This window comes from Argiope bruennichi, chromosome 6 (genome assembly GCF_947563725.1).
Source record: "Argiope bruennichi chromosome 6, qqArgBrue1.1, whole genome shotgun sequence".
In the NCBI taxonomy this organism is placed as follows: domain Eukaryota; kingdom Metazoa; phylum Arthropoda; class Arachnida; order Araneae; family Araneidae; genus Argiope; species Argiope bruennichi.
In genome coordinates this window covers 115,298,056-115,321,634 of record NC_079156.1, presented here as the reverse complement: position 1 = coordinate 115,321,634, position 23,579 = coordinate 115,298,056, and the positions used below count along the sequence as shown (strand labels likewise).

General features: G+C 29.1%; 1 protein-coding gene across 1 annotated transcript; it reads right to left on the bottom strand.

Moving 5' to 3' along the window:
- Window positions 1–843: 843 nt before the first annotated feature.
- On the bottom strand, window positions 844–22,899 carry LOC129971666 (techylectin-5A-like). The gene is made up of 7 exons (XM_056085637.1): window positions 22,845–22,899; window positions 20,804–20,967; window positions 19,277–19,381; window positions 15,267–15,451; window positions 12,333–12,435; window positions 12,077–12,232; window positions 844–1,203 (listed from the first exon to the last, which is right to left on the bottom strand). Coding segments are annotated over exons 1-7 (933 nt in total). The 5' UTR covers window positions 22,847–22,899; the 3' UTR covers window positions 844–985.
- Between the last annotated feature and the right edge of the window lie 680 nt (window positions 22,900–23,579).

The following is a 23,579-nucleotide window of genomic DNA, read 5'->3' as shown; positions in this document are numbered from 1 at the left end:
TCTTTTTCAAAGTTTTTGTTGTTATTTATGAAGAATGCTTTTAATTTGAATAATGCAAAAAGAATAAAGTAATATTCTTAAAATAATATTTTAAAATATTGTATTTCTCCATTTTTGTTTGTTAAATTCTAACAGATATTAACATTAGTGTAATTCCGTAATATCTAAATGAAGTAAGTACTCATTAAAAGATCGTTTAGGCTTTCTTATAGCATTTTTCCAACATTTAAGCGCTGGATGCCCATCATGTAATGGTGTTGCGCATATCCTAGCTGAGTGCCCCAACTTTAACTCTCATCGCATGAAATATTTTAACTCAACTTCACTTACATAAGAGAATTAGTGGGAGAACCTCCACATTAGTATATTTTTAACTTTTAAGAAACTATTGGGTTTTATCATTTCATATAGATGTTCTTCGACTATAAACTTATTTTACCTAACTAATCTCTCATGGTTTGATTACTGTTGTTTTACTGACCTGATTTTTAATGTACTTTATCTATTTAAACTTCTCACGTGATATCATCTTAAACAATATGATTGGCTCAGTATAGCCTACTTTTGGCTCTTGCGCCATTAAACTTGAATTAATCAACCAACCAACATTTAATATTATAAAATTTTCAATATTAATATTAAGTATTAAGTAACTACATGATTTCCAGAATGTATTGTGTTTCCAAAATAAATTCCAATGCTGTATAGAAACGACAAAAGAAAAAAGAAAAATTTAAAAAAAATTTGTCTTCATGTCTCTAGACAAGTGAATAAATTCATATTTCCAGTTACGATTAAATCACAGAAAAAAAATCAAAGACAGAAAAAAAAGAGTAGGGTAATTGTTTTTTATTAAAAATAATTAAGTTTTCTATTTCAATAGAATTAGGAAATTTTTTATTGATCGACACTATTTTATAACACAAGACTAATTATCCACATGATTACAGATGCATTGTAGTTTTTCATATATTACGAATTCGATTTAATTTGGCTTCACTTTTATTTCCACAGACGACAAAATCTCAAAATCTTCTCTAAACCAGTAAACATTTTCTACTCCATCTTTGCCTGGTTGGTAGATGCCATTTAAATTGCAATGTACTCCATGCCACCAACCCGACTTATATTCCTTAGCTTTTCCAGTGATGTCTTTGTCTTTTGTGGAAAATTCATTTTGATCGAGGTACTTCATGGCATCAGCTGTAAATGGAAAAAAAAATTATACTTGCATAAATTAATCGAAATAAATTACATATATTAGCAGTTCAGTTAATCGGAACTTTTGAATCTGGTGGAAAAAGTTTTTTAATTTATGCATTTTTTTTTCTCTTTCTCTGACATAGTAATGTTATAGCGTTTCCATACTAATAATATTTATGTTATGTCTATACACAGTATATCGAAGGAGTTTTACTTTTGTGGTAAGATGTGTGCTTATGTTGGTGAATTTACTGCAATCACTTTTATTAGATATATTAACATATTTTGGTGTACTCTTGAAAATTCCGCACATGTATTAAAATGAATTAAGATTTTACTCCGCCTTAGAAACATATATTTTTTTCTCTGCATTATTAAAAACATAAAATAGATATCGAATTGAATGTAAAACTTGCTAAAAGTCACTCACAAAATAAATCGCTTGATTTCATCACAGTTCGCCTCATACAGCGAGTGAAAAATATTATAAGTTAAAAAATAATTAAAAACATTCTTCTTGACAAATCGTCAAAAATTCAATTAAGCGGCACATAGATGAATTAAAATCTAAAAGCATTTTCGTTTCAGTGAATAATGAAATTTAAATTCTTGAAATCGATTTTGCAAGTGGTGCAACAGAATATGGATTCTATACAAGATTTTTCTTGTTAACGCGTTCGCTGCAGTGATTGATGCCTTTGATTTGGAATACTATTTAATAAGATGAAATTAATCAAAATGCAATCATTATGGAATTCAATTAAGAATAAATTTTTTCTGAATCAAACTAATCAAAGATGCATTGTATTTAGAAAGCGCTAATGCTGCTATTACTAAAACATAGATAAACTTAACCAAATTACAAAAAAATATTAAGTTTAATGCAAAAAATAAAAAAGAAAGGAATGACAAATCAGGCCTGAAAACTTTCTCAAGGGTCACCCTTAGGCAGGGATTCAAACTAGGGCTTTTTTCTGTGAGGAATCTGATTTTCGTCCAAAAATATTGGTCCGTCGGGACCCGAAAATACTCAGAAATTGAGATCTTAAAGATAAACCAGTATCACAAAAATAAAAGATAATAATTTATACAATATCAAGGAAATTATTACTTCCGAATCCAAGCAAATCCACAATAGAACAAACACAAACTGCAAAAGACCACTTAATCATAAAACCAAAAAGTATCATTAAAACAATAAAGCAAAGAACGTACCAGATGCAAGCGAAACTCCAACCAACTCTATAAAAAAGCAAAGCAATCAGTGCAAATGCACCAAACTACATTCAACTCACCCGCATCCAACGCTGCACACCCCTATTACTCCCAGTAAAAGTGCCTCGTCATCCTAAATAATAATTTAAGGACCTCAGCGCCATCTATTGAATTAGTTAAAATGAACTAGAAAGCCTATTTTTAGTTGTGAAAAAAAGGAATAAATTAGAAAAAAGATAAACCCTCTCGTATTAAAACTTCTATATGGCAAAAAATTTTGGGAAATTCATTAGTGGTTAAGTTTCTAATGAGATTATTTGTTGCTTCATAAGAAAGTTTTTATTGCAATTTTTTTTAATGCTGTTAAATTTTAAGAAAATTAAATTTTTGAAAATTTCAGAGTTTAAATTTGAATGGCAATTATTAATGGTAATTATTATTAAGTTTAATTATTTTCAAGTTAAATTCATCCCTTTCATCGTAAATACCTATTAATGTTTTACCATTAGAAATTTTTAAATCTAAGTAGGTAGCTTTAAGTTGATTTTCGTTTGTTTCAATTGGAAATAAATCTTTTGGTTAACAACTAGTAACAATATTAGTATTATCTAAGTTTAATAAAAGTAAGTCATCAATATATCTCCAACCGTTTATTAAATATAAACCGTCTATTAAATACTATTAATTATAAAGTTATCTTCATTTTTAATTTTATTCAGGATAATTTTCAAGTATTTAAGAAATGTTTTCTCGTATAGTAATTATAACTGCCAGTGCTACAAGTAACAAATCTAAATTTTAATGGTTTTTTTAATGAAATTTTACAGTTGGGAACAAATAAGTATAAGTTAAAGAGCAAGTCTTCATCTTAGTTTTTTTTCTCCAAAGCTAACATTATTTTGGCTAATTCCTTTTTCCCGGTGTTCTTTAAAATGTAAGTTGAATTAGAGTTATATTCATTAATTAATAGTTCTCTATAATAATATTTACAAATTAAACCGAAATTATTTGCTGATTTATCTATTACTGTGATAATAAACGTCTCTTTTAAATTTTTTATTTCTTTTTTCAGTGATTTGTTAAAATAAATCTCTCGTTCTTTTTTTTTTTTTTTTTTTTTTTTTTGTTCTCTATGAATAAACTCCTTGTGTGCCAACAAGTATACCACAAGGCTTACAGATGTAAGTCAATACGCAATTGAGAGTAAAATAAATTTCAAATATAAGGTCGCAGGCACAAATGCAAAAAAGGAAGAAAGAAAAATAGGGGGAAACAAGTAGATACACAAACAAAAACAAAAATGAAACAAAATTGCTCACATAGTAATAGAAACATACAGTAAATGCTATAAAACAATTGAAGAAGCATGATCAATTAAAATATTCAAAATACAAAAGTATATATGCAAATATAAGTAGGCAAACACACTGAATTAAAGTTTAAATCATACGGGGAAAAATACTATTAATATATGTACAGATCTGCTACTATCTGCATTAATTTGTGTCTTAACTTCCTCTAAAATCCTCACTTTTCAGTCACCGAAACCTTCCGAAGGACAATGGTATTTTCTAGACAATTTAGAAATAAAAATATCCAAATCTTGTTCAATAGAAATTAAGCTTTTTTAATGTTTAATTATTCTAAATCTAAATTTGGTTCCCCTTTCCATTAAATCTCTTAAAGAGCTGGAATCAATAATTTTTAAATTCCCTGTTATAATATAGCCTTTATCAGCATCTATATAATCATTATAAATTTCCTTGTAATAATGCAGATACAAATTCCAGTTACATATGCAGATATTATCTAAATCTCAATAACCTTCTTTATTTAATTTATTATTGAGTCTATAAGGAAACAAAGTTTTTAAGTTACAAATATAAATATTTTCTAAGTCTAATCTTTTGTTTAAGTCAATAATATTATCTTCCAAAATGTAAATAATGATATTATCAAAATGATGGCATTGAAAGAGTTATAGTTCATAGTTAAAAGTCTCACTTTTTTTTTACAGTTTTTAATAGCAGATCTATTGTTATTAACTATTTTATTAAGCTCAGTACTAGTTTGTCCTATATAATTTAAATCACATTCTTTACTAATTATCAGATAAGTAAGATTTTGGTTTTTAGAAAGCATCTGCAAGTTTGATAATTGAATTTGGGTCACGAGGGTTTAATATTTGTGGACGAAAGCCAGACCCCTCAAAGAAAAAAATCCCTAATTTGAATCCCTGTCTGAGGGTGACCCTTGAGAAAGTCTTCAGGCCGGATTCATCATTTCTTTCTTTTTGATTCTTTTATATTAAATTTAATATTTTTTCTAATATAATATGATGCTCATTTATTTGCTTTCTTTTAATTGTAGTCGAGAAAAAATATCTAATTAGATAGTATGTATGATTCACAGGCGATTCAAGTGCTGAATAACTTGTTAAAAAATGATATATATATTAAAACACAGGCTTGTTATACTCGCAATAAATTCTATATTGATTGAGAACTTTTGATGACAGCACATACGAATTGAGTAACAAGGCAGTGAACGTGTTATATTTTTTAAAAAATAAAGTGAATAAAGTATTTTGAGCGTAATGAAGGTAATACACTCAACTCAAATCATACAAACAAGGAAAATATTGTTACGGAATTTCCCGGGGTTCGTTTGGATAGTGGGGGTTATATGGTGTGAAGAACGCTCAATCACCAGGAGCAGGAGAAAATAAAACGACGTTTATTTACACGAAGACACACAGGACAACACAAAGACGACAACTATATACAGCACAGAAGACGATTATCTTCAGCCGAGACGTGCAGCATACAAAACAGCATTCAACAGACTCTCCTGCAGACAGTAGAATACAGCTTAGTTCAGCACTAGCTTCACTCCGTCGCTGCTCCGCTAATCTCTGGAAGGCCAGTTCTTGACTGTCGTTTCCGACTACTCTGCCCTAGCAGCTGCAGCCGCTTCCTTTTATAGGTCTCAGGAGGCGGGGCTAGACGCCTCTCAACCAATCAGGAACATTTGAGGCGTATCTCCCTTCCTACTGGACGAATCGGGGAAATTCTGGATGTTTCTGGTATAAACTATTTTGGCGCCAAAGTCGCCGAATTCGTCACCAAATCGCCAAATGGTCGCCAAGCTCCGGGACCCTCCGACGCGACACCGGACTCCGTACAATACCGATGACTGCAAAACATTCTTTCCGATGGTGGAACTAACTGGGAAGCAGCATTACAGATTCGTAACAATATGTAAATTGAAAGCAATATTATTCTGCTTCCTTCTGTAATGAGAGAATATTTTGCATCTGCAAGAATTTTTTCCAATGAGATAAATAATAACAGTGAGTACAATTAATACAAGTTAAAGAATTTGGCAAACGAAAAACGTCCCATTTGTTGTGAATATCGTAAATACAAACAACAAAAGAATGCAATCAGGGATAGTTGAATTTTCTTAGATTTCTGGTTTCTTGTATATGTAGTATAGAGAAAGTATAGTAATCGTCAGAACACTCGAATTTGAGATTTTGACGAATCTCCTCGTTTTAGACCTCAAAGAATTCAAAAAGCATATTTTTAGGAAAATGTCTGTCTGTTTGTGATAAAGATAACTCAAAAAACGATTTGAGCTGCACTGATGAAATTTGGTATAAGGTCTTTACCCGAATTTGCAAGTTTTTATCAAATTTTGAGTAAAATCTATTCAGAGGAAGTCTGTCTCTCCGGCTGTTCGAATAGAAGCTGCGATAATAACAAAATGCAGAGAGCTGGATACATAAAATACGGTGCACGAGATTTAACATCTATAGTGTAGACACTTGTCAAACTTTAAACCAAATCCAAATAAGAATTAACTGTCTATCGGTCTGTACTTTCAGATATAAGTAAAGGTGATAATTCAAATTCGCAGACTTAAATATATCAAATTTGGTGCAGTTTATGTCAATTTTTTTTCTACTGTTTGAAAAAAAATGTGTATTAAACAGAAATTAATTTTTTGGATACTATCAATGCATGCAGGGGATTAATCGCCAAATAACTCGTCAAAGATGACTTGATATATTCAGAAAAAAGAGAAATTCAAGACAATATTTTCTAACCATTGTAGGTCAATGACATGTAAGGCATTCTACGGCAAGACAAGTTTATTAGAAAGTATACGAGAAAGTTTTAGGGAGACCACCATTTCTGATTTGCCAAAATATTGCTTGTGTTTTGAATAAATAGCCGTACTCGTTTCCTTCGAGCGCGTTTTATTTCAAGAATTTAAAATGAAATCAATTTAGTTTAGTTTGGTTTGCTTATTTAAAGTCCCGTTTTAAAGCCACACTAAAACTATCTCTGAACAGACCATGAAATTTTGAGCCGAGGTCAGATGACCAGGAGGACACTGAGCTGGCACTTCCTCTCAGTACTTCCGCACATCACCAGCTGGAATACGTTTATCCCCGACGGATTTAGCGTGCACCATATCCGCTTTTACGATGGTTCTTTGGTAAAATCGGATCTTCAACTTGAACCCCTCCAGTTCCGAAGCCGAAACCTTACCACCTGGCTACCGCGCCCCTAAATCGAATTCTAAAAGGGTTATTTAGATAATCATATAGGCATACCGTATATAAGGCTGATTTATAATCAGCCTCTTGAAATTTAAATGTTAAAAAAGAGTTCTTAATTAGAAAAATAAAAATCTATTATTGTGGCAAAGCATCTGCGTAGATTACAACCGTGGCGGACATCAACAACCAAACATCTGTTACCAACATTCGTTTTCACAAGTTAACATAAGCTAAACGATTACAATTCCTTCATCGATACACAAAGTGAACCTTACACGTATGCTATTACACTTGAATTACAGAATAAATTATTAGAGGAAACATTCAGATAATTACGAGATAACATTTAAAAAAAACCGCTTTGAAGGGAGAGGAAATATATTAGAAAAAAAAACCCTTTTTATTAATTATTTTCTCTTTCACTTCGCAGATTCTTAAAATATCTTTGACTCACTATGGCGTGTGCAATGCATTGCCCTGATATATTTAAATTATTTTTACACTTTTTTTTGAAAAATATAGTTAATGATAACCCGTTGAATTCATTTCGAAATTGAAATACAAATTAGTTTACAATAATTTAATTCTATTTAAATAACCCTTCACAAAGAATAAAACATATCTGTCCATTCGTATTAGGATTCATTTCAATATTTATTTGATGGAGAGGATTTAAAAATGCTAAGAGAATTACGGATACTTAACATCATTTCTAAAAATATTTGTTTATTATTAGTTACTATTCTTAGGCTGTATTTATTATTTTCTGAATAATAGAAATTCAATTAAGATAAATAAAAGCTTTCTCTTTAGTGAATGCCTAGTAAATTTGAAATATCTATAACGAAAATGATCGTTATTCATAAAATATAGCTTTATTTAATTTTTCAATCATTCATTATTGCTTTTTAATGCGTTCGGTTTTTTCACATGAGAGTCTATGTTATTAAAACTCTAAATATATATATTTGTTTCAATTCAAATTTTAAAGGCAATCTCTTCTATGTTCAAAACAGATTGTTTAATAATCTAGTTATTCATTTCGAAATTGACAACTAGATTGTAACATTTCCCTTTTTCCTCATGTTGTAATTGCCATTCCGATCAGATGTAATGTAAACCCGTTTTCCCATACATAGTTAAGTGTATACGGACCTCCAGATGTGGATCATTCACTAGGAGAGTCATTGTGTCTGGTCATTTGTTTCTATTCAGGGGTGGGAACACAAATGTATGTCTCGTCGCTTCAAATGGATTTATCATGTCTTCAAGGGAGAAGAACGTCAAAACCACCAGCTGCTAAACATTTTTATGTTTACGAAGAACTCCTCAAGACATCTAGAAACAATCAATCGCCAGCAATTGTTGTCATTAAGTTTCAAAACCATGCGCACTTCAACCGGTGTAAGCTGCGAATTGATTATAAGTGACATGAGCTCAAGAGGCGGTCATCCACAATGATAGATTCCTTTTCCAGCAATCGAATTGACACCGTTGAGGAAGCGTTGCTGAACAGCTGTTGAGTCATAGGGAACTCAAGTTCACCAATGAGAAACTAGAGGCAGATATCTGATGAAAACAATATACGATATTTTTTTTCCAGAGAGGAGAGAAAAGAATTCGGAATGTGCAGAAGTTGTTCCTGATTTTTGAGAAGCTCCCTATGATTCGCGCTTCTGTGTTAGGATCCATTCAATAAAGAACGGTGGATTTCTGGAGCTTTCCTGGAGTAACTGTTTGGAGCAAACTGCCTATTAGAGGTTTTTTGGCGACTTATTCTCCTATTTGATCGAGGAACTATTTAATGATTGAACTCTTGTTTGTTTGTAAAAAAAACAAAATATTAACAGATGAGAACAAGATGTTTTTTGTGCACGTATAAGGCTGTAAATAAAAGAATTGTTTGTTACGGTACTCTATTTGATTGGTCTTGATCAAGATATTACGAGATGTAAAAGTTGATTTTATCAACTTTTCCTCTTTACATTCACGATATTGATATATATTCATATGATTTTTCCCTAATCTAACGTGAATGAATTGTTTGTATTCAGTTCAAATAAGTGTACTTAGTGTTTCTTTAAACGTATGATTCTTATTGTGACGGAAAAGGGTTTCATTAATATATTAATGTATTATAAAATATTTTTAAGAATAAAGATACTTTTCCTTTGATTACATTTCAACCCTATGGAAATAAAATTCGCTGGAAGGGATTTGGCCATGTTACTTGATTCGGCTTCTAAGATGATTAAAACATCAATATTTCCAATGAAATTAAAATAACTGTTAAATGATAATTCGATTTTTATCGTTAACTTTGTTTTGCGAATATATTCAATAATAAATGAAGAATCCATGACAAAAGGATATTTTGTTTACAATAATTAATAAAATGCTGATACCCTTTTTAATAATATTTTTTGGTGTGGTGAAATTTATCTGAACCTTTATTCTGTTTGCACTGCAAGATTATTTCGAAATTTCATAAATTCTGAACATTGTCTGTTTTTTTCGCCAATAATTCACAAATTTCACATTTCTTAGAGCAATTTTCATTACATGAAACAAAATTCATAATACTTGCTTCGAATGTCACCTGCATTTTGAAATTATTGGGAAATTTGGGCTATGAAGTAGTCAAATTCACCTTTATTGGCAGAAATAACATATTTGGAATTTTCTTTTCATTTTTGAAATGTGCATTGCTTAACGAGTAAAATAATAGTCAGTGAAATGTTATTGAGAGAGCACATTGAAACATGTTCATCCTTCACACAATGAGAGGATGAACATGTTTCCAAAGAAACACGGACATCTTCTGTTTATTTCTCACTCTTTCTTCAGAACAAGCACAGCAAAATCGATGAACTGAAGATAGTTTGCTTTAATTTAGTTTTGCTATATTCATGTGCCGTTTTAAAGCAACACTAGCAATATTTTGGGACTGACCTTGTAATTTTAAACCGCACTGAGATGACGGGGACTACACCTGAGCTGGTACTCTCCCCTCTCCAATGTTCCATACCACACCATCTGGAGAACATTTGACCTCGAAGGATTTAAGGTGCTCCAGCCTCGCTTAATGTTGGCTCTTCGGGGGAATCGGGTATCGAACTTGGAGTCTCCGGGTCTGAAGCCACACACAGGAAACCACGGCACATTGAAGGCAACAGGTTCGAATAAAAGACAATTTTCACCTGTGCTGTGAAGTTTCACAACGGTGGGTTGCGGTATAGCAATACATTCTTTGTAAGAGATAATCGTTTTCCAAGAAAACAGAATATCTAAAACTATATTACTTTTACACTTCTTTACATGAACCATCCTTATATAATGTGAAAAGAATGGGGAGAACTTTCTTAAATATGCTATGATATGTCTCCCCATTAAGATTCATCCCTACTAGCTAAGATCTGTTTAATCCGATCCGCTGATGATACAATCTTCAGCAAAACTGTTGAAAGGGCTTGCAAATCAGATTGTGCAATTGCAGTAACAGTGGACAAGAATTTAAATTAATAGCAAGGCTAGTAATTGATCGAATCGGATAAAGCCAGGGAATGTCAAATGTGAGTTCTTCCGTCTATTTCGAAATGGCCAAATAGTTGAATAAACGCAGTATATCTCATCATGCAACTCAATGAATATAACTCGACATTACCCATTTTTAGACAAGGAAAAATGGAATTCGTCACATTAAAAGGGAATTAAAACAAGAACAATGAAAACCGAAGTATTCTGCTGCCTCTTAAATTAGTAGCTAACGGCTTTTGAATACTTCAGTTTTATTGTGCGAGCTGAGAGAATATAGCACTTCTTATTACTAATTACCTATTACCACTAGTTGTGAGGTAATAATTGTTGAATTGCATGCAATAATTTTTCCACGATCTCATTCACTAAATGATATCAGTTTCTAGATATTCAACCGATCTTTATTGTAAAGTAATTTCACTAATCACTAAAGAACTTGCAAGATTAGATTCATGGGGTATATTTATTCAGATGAATTAGTGAAATAATCTGTTTGCTCTTCCTTCCACTGGAGAACTTGCACGACTAGATTCATGGAGTATATTTATTCAGATGAATTAGTGAAATAATCTGTTTGCTTTTCCTTCCACTGGAGAACTTGCACGACTAGATTCATGGAGTATATTTATTCAAATGAATTAGTGAAATAATCTGTTTGCTCTTCCTTCCAGTGGAGAATTTGCACGACTAGATTCATGGAGTATATTCAAATGAATTAGTGAAATAATCTGTTTGCTCTTCCTTCCACTGGAGAACTTGGAAGACTAGATTCATGGAGTATATTTATTCAGATGAATTAGAGAAACAATCTGCTTGCTCTTTCTTCCACTGAAGAATTTGCAAGACTAGATTCATGGAGTATATTTATTCAGATGAATTAGAGAAACAATCTGCTTGCTCTTCCTTCCACTGAAGAACTTGGAAGACTAGATTCATGGCGTTTATTTATTCGGATGAAATAGTGAAATGTTGATATGCTAGCATAAGTTTGGGGGCGATGAAGTATGGGTTGCTTCTTGCCATATCAACATTTGTTGCTGTGTAATATCAATTGCTTAAACGAACTGTCTGTAATGTTCCGAATAATGTAAGAATCTTTGATGAAAATGGCTTAAAAAAAGTACTATTATATATGCTTCATTTCAGAGTGTTTTTCATTTTTTATTAAATTTTATGTAATTTATATCATAAAGTAGAATATTTCGTAGGGAATTTGTTGCTTGTGAATATCATCAAAAATGGGGGAAAATTCGAATTTTTGTAGTTATTTACACTTAGCTTGTTTAGAGTACAAATATCAAAATAGCTCATACGTAAAAGAAAATAAAAATTAAATATTAAAATTAAAACGTAATTAAAACGTACGTAATTAAAAAGAAGATTTAAATATTTTCTAGATTTCCACGAATGAAAATGTGGCATTTTTTTAAATTTAAGTTTGTCTAGTCTAAACTTTTTTTGGCAATTATTTCCATTTTATAATTTTATCCAAATGCACATATGAATTTCAGGCATAATTGGGATATATAGTATTCCTTTAAAATTACTCACTTGCATTTCCTGAGTAGCCACTGATATCTAAGCGATAATTGGTGCTTGATAGGCTAAAGTCCTCATAAACTGCAAAAAATCTACCTCCTTTCTCCTCTTGGAGATCAAAACGTATTTTGCACCCTCTAAGACACAAAACACGTATGTTTTCATTACCTGTAAAAGAAAAAAAATACAAAACAATAACCAGATTTACAGCAAATTCGTTAAGATCTTTAGAAATATATTTTAATTATTATTGACTTAAATTACGTACCTAACCAAAACTCTTTAGTTAAATTGCCGAAACCATTCTTGTAGCGTTCCCAATTTTTATTGAAGTCTATTTGAAACGAGAATTTCCCTCTTCTCTGGATCACCTGAGAAATAATTTTGAAAAAATTGAAAAAAAAAAGTGAAAAACCACCTTTCTGCTCAACAGAATATTTTCATTTAAGTTCAAGGTTGGAAAAACTTTAAGTGCTAAATTAGTAAGATATTTTATGTTTCATAGATATCTTCTCTATTTTTCTTATATTTTCCCTACCACTTATGTTATTCCTGTCTTTTACAGTAGAGTGCTATAAAGATGATGAAATTACACAGAGTAAATACTTTTCGTCGGAATATAAAGATGGACGCATATACGTGCAGACTTATTTGTTACCACGAAGGATAGGAAAAACGTATGTTTAAAATTCAAACCTGTAATGTGGGACATACAGCATGGTATAAATTTGAGCTTGTGCATTGAGGGACATATAGCATGGTAATAATTTAAGCTTATGCAATGAGGGACATGTAGCATCTTAATAATTTAAGTTTGTGTAATAAGGGATATGTAGCATGGTAATAATTTAAGCTTGTGCAATGGGGGACATATAGTAGGGTAATAATTTAAGCTTGTGCATTGAAGGACATTTAGCATGGTAATAATTTAAGCTTGTGCAATGGGAGGCATATAGCATGGAAATAATTAAAGCTTGTGCAATGAGGGACATATAGCATGGTAATTATTTAAGCTTGGGAAATGAGGGATATGTAGCATGGTAATAATTTAAGCTTGTGCAATGTGGGACATGTAACATGGTAATAATTTAAGCTTGAGCAATGAGAGACATATAGCATGGTAAAAATTTAAGCTTGTGCAATGTTTGACATATAACATGGTAATAATTTAAGCTTTTGTAATAAGAGACATATGGCATAGTAATAATTTAAGCTTATGCAATGAGGGACATGTAGCATCTTAATAATTTAAGTTTGTGTAATAAGGGATATGTAGCATGGTAATAATTTAAGCTTGTGCAATGGGGGACATATAGCATGGTAATAATTTAAGCTTGTGCATTGAAGGACATTTAGCATGGTAATAATTTAAGCTTGTGCAATGGGATGCATATAGCATGGAAATAATTAAAGCTTGTGCAATGAGGGACATATAACATGGTAATTATTTAAGTTTGGGAAATGAGGGACATATAGCATGGTAATAATTTAAGCTTGTGCAATGTGGGACATGTAATATGGTAATAATTTAAGCTTGAGCAATGAGAGACATATAGCATGGTAATAATTTAAGCTTGAGCAATGAGAGACATATAGCATGGTAATAATTTAAGCTTGTGAAATGAGGGACATATAGCATGGTAATAATTTAAACTCGTGTAATGAGGGCCATATAGCATGGTAATAACTTAATTCATGTATTAAATTGCAACACTTGTTCTATTCAGTCTAGGTGTATTTGTAATATTCATGGAAATTTCAACAATAATTTCACCTTATATTCTTCATTATGTTCATCAAAGCGAAAATTAATTTTTTTTATTTGAAAATACAGAGAAAGAATTATTTTCTTTGCGTCTCAAGGTAACTAAATTATGTCTTGTGAGAGATTTGAGAGTATGCTAAACATCAGTTTGAATTTTACTGCAGCAATGAAAATCAGCGTTATAAATTTTGTTTCAAATTAATTTAGTAGTATTTATCAAAATTTGGGAAAAAATGATTGGAAAAGAAACGGGTACATAGAAGGAGTTCAAAATACACTAATTGGTGAGACAATTGTTTAAAAATTCAAAATAACCTAAATTAATTTCCTTTTATTGTATTCTGAACTGAAAGTATAAATATATACTTTGGATTTTCCATTAATTTTAAATAATTAAAAATCCATGGAAAATTTCGAAACTCCCTTTGTTTCCGGGAATTTACCCAGAATCGAAGTACAAGTGTCCACAATTAATTGATCTTATTTTAAGATATCTTCAGACAAACCTATTGATCAGAAAGTTATGAAATCTTGTGTATGATATAATAATGTGACAGGAATTTGAGGGACTAATAAAATTAGTTCTAAATTTTATCGCCTGGGATCGATTTGTTTAATAAACTTGTTTTTGTCGATTTGTTTAATAAAATTGGTTCCATATTCAGATTTCAACAGTTTTTAATCAGTGGGTTATTCTAGCATAATTCTCTTTTGTATATGAGTTTAAATATTTGACTAATATTTAAATATTATATTTTTAAAATTAGAAATGTTTCTTTTAAAACTGATAATAATCGAAGCGAAGCGGAAAGAATTGCTTCCTCAACATTAAAATTTCTAAATCGCATATTTTTGAGTTTGCGACAATTGGGATGTCTTATTTCTTCATAAATTAGGAATATGCATGTTTATTTTCGGAACTGCAGGGGGTATTAAATACAAAATTAGATCTCAGATCTCAATAATTCAAATTGATGTTTTACAATACTTAATATCTGAATCCACCATTTTAAATTTTTTTCAGATGAAATCAATATGTTTATCAATGCCTCAATTAATATCAAAACGCCAGTAGGATTTGAAATCCATCAAAATACCTCCAGATATTGAATCATTATAGAAATTATTGGCTAGTTAAGTTTCCAACCACCCATATTCCCCATAGGAATATATATTAATTTTAGTAAGTTAATTAACTACCAGCTTTTTTGAAACTTATAGTGCAACATTTTTTTAATTGAAGCAATTGTTTACTGTGTCACCAGATATATAGATATATCAGTAGATACTATCAGTAGTTTCTTACTACTATATCAGATATGTAGATTCACAGATACCTCTGCACAGCGTAGGATTTCTCTAATTTTTTAACAGTCCTTTTAATCTTTATAAATCTATAAAAAAACAAAAAATATATTTCACTGCAAGTAAAATTACCGTCCATCCTCCACCATCCGTTTCCATATCGCAAAAGACTTTCAGGGATCTTTCTGTGGGGAATTCCCTGGGCCATATTACGTAAATACCGCTCTTATTGCGTCCATTTGCTTGAAGTTCAGAGCAATCACTGTATTTCTCCTCCTTAAAGACATATTTGTCCTCATCTACAGTAAGTTTGGAACCTAAAATATTATTATAATTAGTAAATTAATTTATAAATTCTGTTTGAATTTCCTATTTTATTTATACATATCTGACTCTATTGTGAATGAATGGTGCTCATAGAATATGTTAGAATCTATATCAAATAATCTGAAACATTAATTTCAATGCATTATAATACATTTTGTTTCGTTTCTTACAGATTCATTTTCCAAAATTTTCTACCATGGAATTTTGATAAATTTTTACGTTTTTATTTTCCTAAGATATTGAGTTTGAACTTATATTTATATTTGATTAAAACAGCTAACAATCTTTGCACGAAAAGTATATAACACATCATTTTGTGATTAGATATGCAGAATTACGACCAAAACCTCTAAGGAATTAGATGCTTAGAAGAGATTACATTTAAAATTAAATGGCACTTTTAAAGTATAAAAAGTTAAATATCCTCATTTTTCATTTTGAATAATAATCATCTTACAGTTATATTTAAAACAAATTGAACAATATAACGATTACAGAATATATACTATGAATTTTGCTAGTTCCTCTATTTGAAGTTTCAATTTTCCAATAATTTGAAGATTTCTCTAACCTTTGAATTTTCTAATAACAAAAAAATTAAAATAAAGTTCTTCATTTTAATGAATATTTATGTAATCTTGGCTAAATTGAAAAAAAATTAAAATATCACTTTCATTTATGCATCGTTTAGTTAGTTAATTTAGATATTCAATAATAGCGATAGTATAATTTCGAAGGGTGCTTAAGACACTGAAGGAATTTATCGAGATGGATTTTCTGAAAAAAAACAATAAGAAGTTATTCAACTTTAAGCAACATCTACATCCGATATTTGTGAAATATGCCGTTAAATCAAATTTATATGTCAATTTTTTTATCCCATTTTAGTATTTATAAAAGTCATTGTGGCTAAGTATATATGGATGGATGCATGTATGTATATATGTGATTATATTCCACGTGTCCTTCTAAACGACAATACTGATTTAAGCCAAAATTATTCTTTAAGATAAGAAATCCCTATTCTTTAAAACAAGAGTAAAAATGTTGCCAAACTTTGAATGCGCAAAGTTAATTCAATATTCAAAAGATTTGAAATTAATAGAAATTTTTTTTTCCTGCAGTAATTACAAAATTTTAAAAAAATGTTACTAAAATGTTTTATAATACAGAAAGTACAGATATTTTAATATAATTTAATTTAATAATGACACTTAATACATCTACAGAATTTCAATAGGGATGTTTCGATACAAATTAAAATTCATATTTTCATTATTTCACTGATATCAATTTTTCTTCCTGTCAGAATTTCTACCAATTGTTATTAATTTCTTTTTAAAAAATTAAATAATTTTAATTTTGAATTATTCCGCAATTATTTTCTATTTTATTTTATAGGTGTTTTTTTGCCTGCTTTTCATTGGTTTCCAAGTAATGATTTAAGACATCCTTGATTGAGACGCAATTGAAGCAAAAAGAAGAGCAAAAAAGAACTGTAAAGCCTTTATGAGCAAATGAAACATATGTATAAATTCAGCAGCCGCTTCAAATTTTGTGAAATTGATTGATATTTTACTATTTTATTTCCACATAAACTTCTGAAGAAGCTATTCCAGAAAACATCGGTACTATCATAAAATTTGATTTTTTTCATTAATATCAATTTTATTTTTATGCAATCACTTTTCAATTTCTTCATGAATCTTTCTAAAAATGTAAGACAAATGTTTTTGAAATATGAAAATAAGTATGTCCTCCTTTGCTGGGAAATGTTAAAAATTTGAAATATTCTAATACTATTTTTGAATTAAAAACTTTCTTTCTTTTAACATGTTTTTTATGGTATTTGGTTTTGCATAAAATAGTGACTGTACCATGGTTGAAACAAATCTCATTTCACAAGGTCGAACAAAAAAATCTTTACCATTTTTAAACATTTGAAAAGAAAACTTTCAATCTTTACAAAATAACTATTAAAAATGTATGAGGAAAATTAACTATCTATGGTTTTTAAAATCCTCTTTGTCAATGAGTGCTGTAATTTTAATCAAGTGCAGACGATAAAGATTTTAGATGATAAAAAGTTCTTACATATTATTATTTTAGTTTAAATGAAAGTATTTGTGGCTATATGTGTATGAATGGATGTTAGACTTAAGATCTCACTCTCATACCAGCCATAAACGACAGGGCTCAATCCAATAAAATTTTGTGGACTTGTTATTAAAGATAAGAAAAAGAATACTGGCAACTTTTCAAAATGTAAAAATGGCATAAATATTTTATTAATTAGAAACAATCCAAAATATCTTCTATAGCGTTTCTGCTATAATTTCAGAGGAAATTTTCTAGGGAAAATATTTTAACATTATCTTAAAATTTAAAATTTTACATTTTTAAGATATTTCTTTCTTTCCCTGAATTTTTGCAATATTTATTATAATTATTATTATATTTTGAAAGAAACAAATACATAAAAATCACTTATTTAGATAACGTTAAGACATTGTCCTATTTCCCCGCTATTTTTAAATTTTTATTTTATTTCATACATGCCATTTGGCAAACTTTATTCGTTGCCACAGTAATGGGGATTTAATGCTGCTTAACCAAAGCATAATTCAATGACCAGACGTACATCGAATCGTAAGTGTCGATGTACGTACGTCCAGACGTAATCGTAAATGTAAACTTTTTGCAACAATTGTAGTTACTTCAGGATGTTGAAACTTGAAACATTGAAACGGAAATTTTACTTACTTTCCGTTGTAACATCGAAAACAATTATTCCTGGAAAAAAATTGCATCATTTGTAAAATAATGTTTTGACCTTTTTAGGTGTATAAATTTGATTTCTAATAGTTTTTAATAAATGTGTGCCTTATTTATGCACAAAAATGTTTCAATCAATAAATTTTGAAAAATTTTAGTTCAAATGACTCTGAAATAAGGAAATTAGAAGTATGGCCTTTGCTATGTGAATTTCAGACTTTGAACTACTATATCATTTTTTAAACTGTTTTTTTATTTTAATATATATCAGTTGATTTTATATTAATATAACCACACAAATTTAAGTAATGGGCAAATACTATATCTTTCCTGAACAAATTATTTATAAGTGACAATCGAACTAAAAGTTGTTGCCAGGATACACAAGATAAAATGAAAGAGAAAACTTTAGAAGAACACGATTAACAATATGTTTCAGAAAAATTATTGACTTCATTGATTCGCAAGTTTTTTTTTAATTAATTTTCAATTAACTTTTTAATTAAATGTCTTTTAAAATAATCTTAACATACTCTAGAATTTATCCACAATATTGCAATATGATGAAAAATAGTATGTTCCACAGAATATCAGTTATCAGCGATTTTTAAAATAACCTGCTTCAATTAATGTTCCACACTCATATAAAAAAGAATGCAGAACGAAAAGTATTTTGTGTATTTTAACATTATGCACAAAAGTAAATTTTACATAAAAAAATATTACACACGAGACATTTTAATTCCAGACATCGTGGCATTATATCCGGTGGCATGTTATGTATTCTATATTTATAAAATTATTAACAAGTTGAAATTATTATTAAAATATAATACGTTTCTTAAAAAGTAAACCAAATTTTAGTTTACCATACGCTTTTTGTTGCTTTATTCATTCGTATGCCCTGGTTTATTGCCTTAGAATTTTTGGATAGATATATTCTTACTACGGATTTGTCAGCCTTGAAATAGCTAAACACAATAGTTTATTACGTAATATAAGTTTAATTGTGAATAAACGAAACTAGAAAGCTTACGTACATGAAGGGAAGACTTCTCTTACATCGGAAATCAGCTTCTTTGAGATTTTAATGTAGGCCAAAGACTTTTCATTATCACACTGATCTGTCGAATTTGAATTATTTTCTGAAAAATTTGAATGCAATAAGATTATAAATAAGAGAAGTATGAAATAAAATGTAAATCTCTAATACATAAAACAACCACATTTAAATATATGGACAGAAGAAATTGCTTTTATTATAAAGGTTGGAAAATTCCAAATCCAAGTTCTGAGGGAGTTCCACCCACGCATATATCGTCCCAATCTAAGATGTGATTCTTTCATGAATGCCGCTTTAAGTGTGAATTTTCAATTTAATCTAAGAAAATTATTTCGAAACTTTTCTTCACATGTTTCTATTATGACCACAGAAAGTTCACATAAATGAGAACTTGTCTCGAACACATGAGTTTTGACTTGTGAATAGGCTCTTTGAAAATTGTTTCGCGACGATTTCCTGTGGTGAATAGCATATAAGCCAGTTAACAGCTCTGCTACCCGCGCCGATGTTTTGGTATCATGATTATGTTACTGGACTGCAAACCACAAGGTTCCAAGTTCTATCCTCGCGCATCGCATATCGCAACAGGATCAAGTTCCACCGAGAGTTAGGTACTGGTATTTTTAACTACTACTTAACACTACAACACAAATGCTAAGCTAATTACAACTTTTTTCCGTAATCAAAGGTTACTTGTATTGAAAATAAGGAAAGCATTGGGTACAACTTCAAAACAATTATGAAGGGCATGTTAGCATTACAATTAGCATATATAATACGATGGAAATGAAATGGTAAAAAGTAATGGAGGAAGTGAATGGAAGTAAAGATAGAAGAAAGTGCAAAATTTGCTTTTAAAAAAAATCTAAATGAATACTATATTTTTATCCAGAAAAATTATGGAAGAATTTAAAAATTTGAAAATCAATATGAATGTTCTTTTAAAAATTATTAATTTTTATTTTACGATTTATACTTATGGATCAAAATAAATTATCAGAATATTTATTTTGTGATTCTGAAAAGAAAAGAAGACAAATGATAGAAAAATATTAAAATACGTGAATATTACAATGCATTCTAAGGATTAATATTACATTGAGGATTGCAGGTTCAATGCATTATTAATAAAAAATAAAAATAGATAGGAGTGTATCTCGTATAAGTTATAACATACTTCAAGTAATTAAATTTCATAAAAACGATGATATATTAAAAAATAAATTTTATAAATATAATACATTTTTAATTCATGCCAACCGATTACTTGCAGAAAATAGTAAAATATTCTATTTGTGCATTAATAATTATGATTTCATTTCTCAATTAAAAATTATATGTTAATTCATTTTCCACTTTATTTTCCATTTACTTCATATGTCAACTTATCATCACAGATTTACTCAATGAATAATGAAATTTATAAAATTGAACATTGAGAACTGTAATTTAATCCACCAATTCAATATATGAAGTATCTTTATGAAATCCTCTTCAAACTTACTGCAAGACGGATAAGCGTCTCTTGCTTTGGTGAGAAAATTGTCAGCTGTTTCGAGTAAAGCGAGAGCTTTTTCCTTTTCTGAGCAAACTGATTTCGCAGGTTCTGTTGCATATAGTATCGCCAAGAAATTGAAGAAGCAAGCACAGAATAAGCAAATATTCTTCCTATAATTGAAAAGAGTATTTCGACTGAATGATTAATTAAAAAAATAAATTAAGATTTTCTCGAAAGTATAATTTTATAAAATCGTCAGAAAACTTCAGATTTCAGAAAAACTTCAAAGGATAAACTTCAATGGGTTAATTGGTCCCATTAACTAGAAAATTATATAAATCTTAGAATGGTTAATAATATGTGTTCTTCTATATTATTCTTCGAAAGTTAAAGAGAAAAATGCCAGTATCTTGAATGAATTTTATTTAAATAGACCTCTAATTAAAAATCAGAAAATTTCATCGATTTCACGTACTTATCCTCCAAATAATCTATATTCCATATTCGGTACTTTTAATTCAATCAAAAAATATTCACCTTTAAAGAAACTTTCCTTTATATTTTTTATACATTCTATTATATTTTTAAGAAATTCTCGCTTTTGTTCAACAGCAATAGTTGTTAGTTTTTTTTATTGTATTCCTTTCAGCATTTCACTCTTTTTTAAATTCGTACATATATATCAAGTTATTTTGTTTATAAATATTTCATTTTGATACTTTAATGCTTCAATTTGCAGTCATTAACAGAATTTTAAAATTTTGCATTAATTTATATTTAACATTTAATATTGTTATTAATATTTTAAATAATTAATAATAATATTATTTTATTATTTTCATTGCTATATTATTATTGCGCCGAAACACTTCTAAATTTATCATTATAATTATTAGTGACTCTTTTGGTAAATTTTAACAGTTTTATCATCTGATAAAGCCAATCTTAAAAAATAATTTATTATAACAGACAACAGGCAAATATATAAATTCACGACATTTGCCTATTCATGTGGTACTCAATAAATATAATAAATAAATCACTATAAAAATAAAAGTGTATAAGACACAAGTTATGTTAAATCAAAGCTTGTGAAATAACTCAGTGACATCAGCCGGATGGATGCTTGTTAAAAGAATTTATTCCGTGAATTTTGTGAAAATATTCCAAAAAAGATTTATTGCGTTCGATATTAAATGAATTCAACTTTAAATAAAACCTTCTTTAATTATTCTACAAATGCAATTTAGTTAATAACCTTTTAATTATCTCATTTTAAGGTGTTCAAAACATTGTGAATATGCAACGTATTTGCTGAATAATAGATCGACAGTGAAAGTTCTTTTTTTCAGTGTTAAAAAAACAATTCAGTTCATTTAATGATAATTACGATGATCGATTAATCAATTACGATATATTTACTGAATTAATTTTAGATAATCTATTAATTTTTCAGTTTATTTTATAATTGAAAATAAACATTAACACAAATGTAAAGCTCACAAATTGACTGTAAGAGAAAAATGATCCACAATTAAATTTTAAAAGGCAGAAAATTAAAAACAAAATAATATACACAAATTTTAAAATTCGGAAAATTAAAATAATAATAATAATATGAAAAACATATGCTAATATTTTCAATTAAACAAAGTATTTCTACAAGCTTTTCACGTTTGTGAGAATACACTTTTTAATATCTATATATGAAGAATTATTTTTTTTAGTATTAATAGCAAAAGAAAGTGTGATTTAGAAAAATTATTACTTTTTTTTATACAAAATGTCATGTTTTAAATATTCTTAATTAAATGAAAATATTACGATTAAAATATTATTCTTCAAATATTCAAAATCATTCTTATGATACCATAATAATACAGTGGTTTTAAACTTCTAAATAATTATTTCAAATAAATGATCATCAATTTCAAATAGGAAGTATAAATAAAAAATACTAAACTTAAAATAAAATATTTAAAACATTTAGAAGCTGAAAAGTATTACGAAAAACCGAGGAATTAAAAGAGAAAATAGGACCACTTACATGTTTCCAGAAGGCGGAAGCCAGTAGAGCAAAAGATTACAAATAATGAATAATTTCAAACCGTTGCATTCATATTTGAATATATTCATAATATTATCTATTACCTTTGCTCTAAAGATACAGTCTGTGTGAAACTCTTCTCCTGATGCACCTGAATCCCACAAAAAATGGTGATAAGTTGTACTTATCAGCATTTTATAGTAATATCTTTGTTTTGCAAGTATCTTTCGAACTCTGAAATTTTCTTTTATCTTAAAAGAAGTGGAGACTCTTATTGTGCTTCTAAGATAATATAGTTGCAGTGCGAAATTAAACTGCGCCACAATGGGAACTATACCAAAGTGAAAGTACGGTCAGAGATTTTACCATTGAATTGTGATATCGACGAAAATATTAACGTTGTCTCTTGTTTCGAAAACTCATAAATGTGTTCTTGAATTTTTATGATTTTTTTCACTAATATTAGTGCTATTTTAAATAAAGTTTATTTTCTGAAATTTATAAACGTTTTTAAAAAAATTATAAACTTAATTGTTTGTACATATTTGTATCAATACAAAGTTATGTGGAATGTTTTCTCATGGAATTTACCTAAGAATATTCTATTCTGTTCTGCGCCTGACCTCCTTTGCATCCTTTATATGCATAACGAGTTGAAATAATATTTGAAATTTTTAGTTCTCGATTTCATACGTGTTACGAAAATTCCTTAGTGTGTCCTTGAATATTAATGAT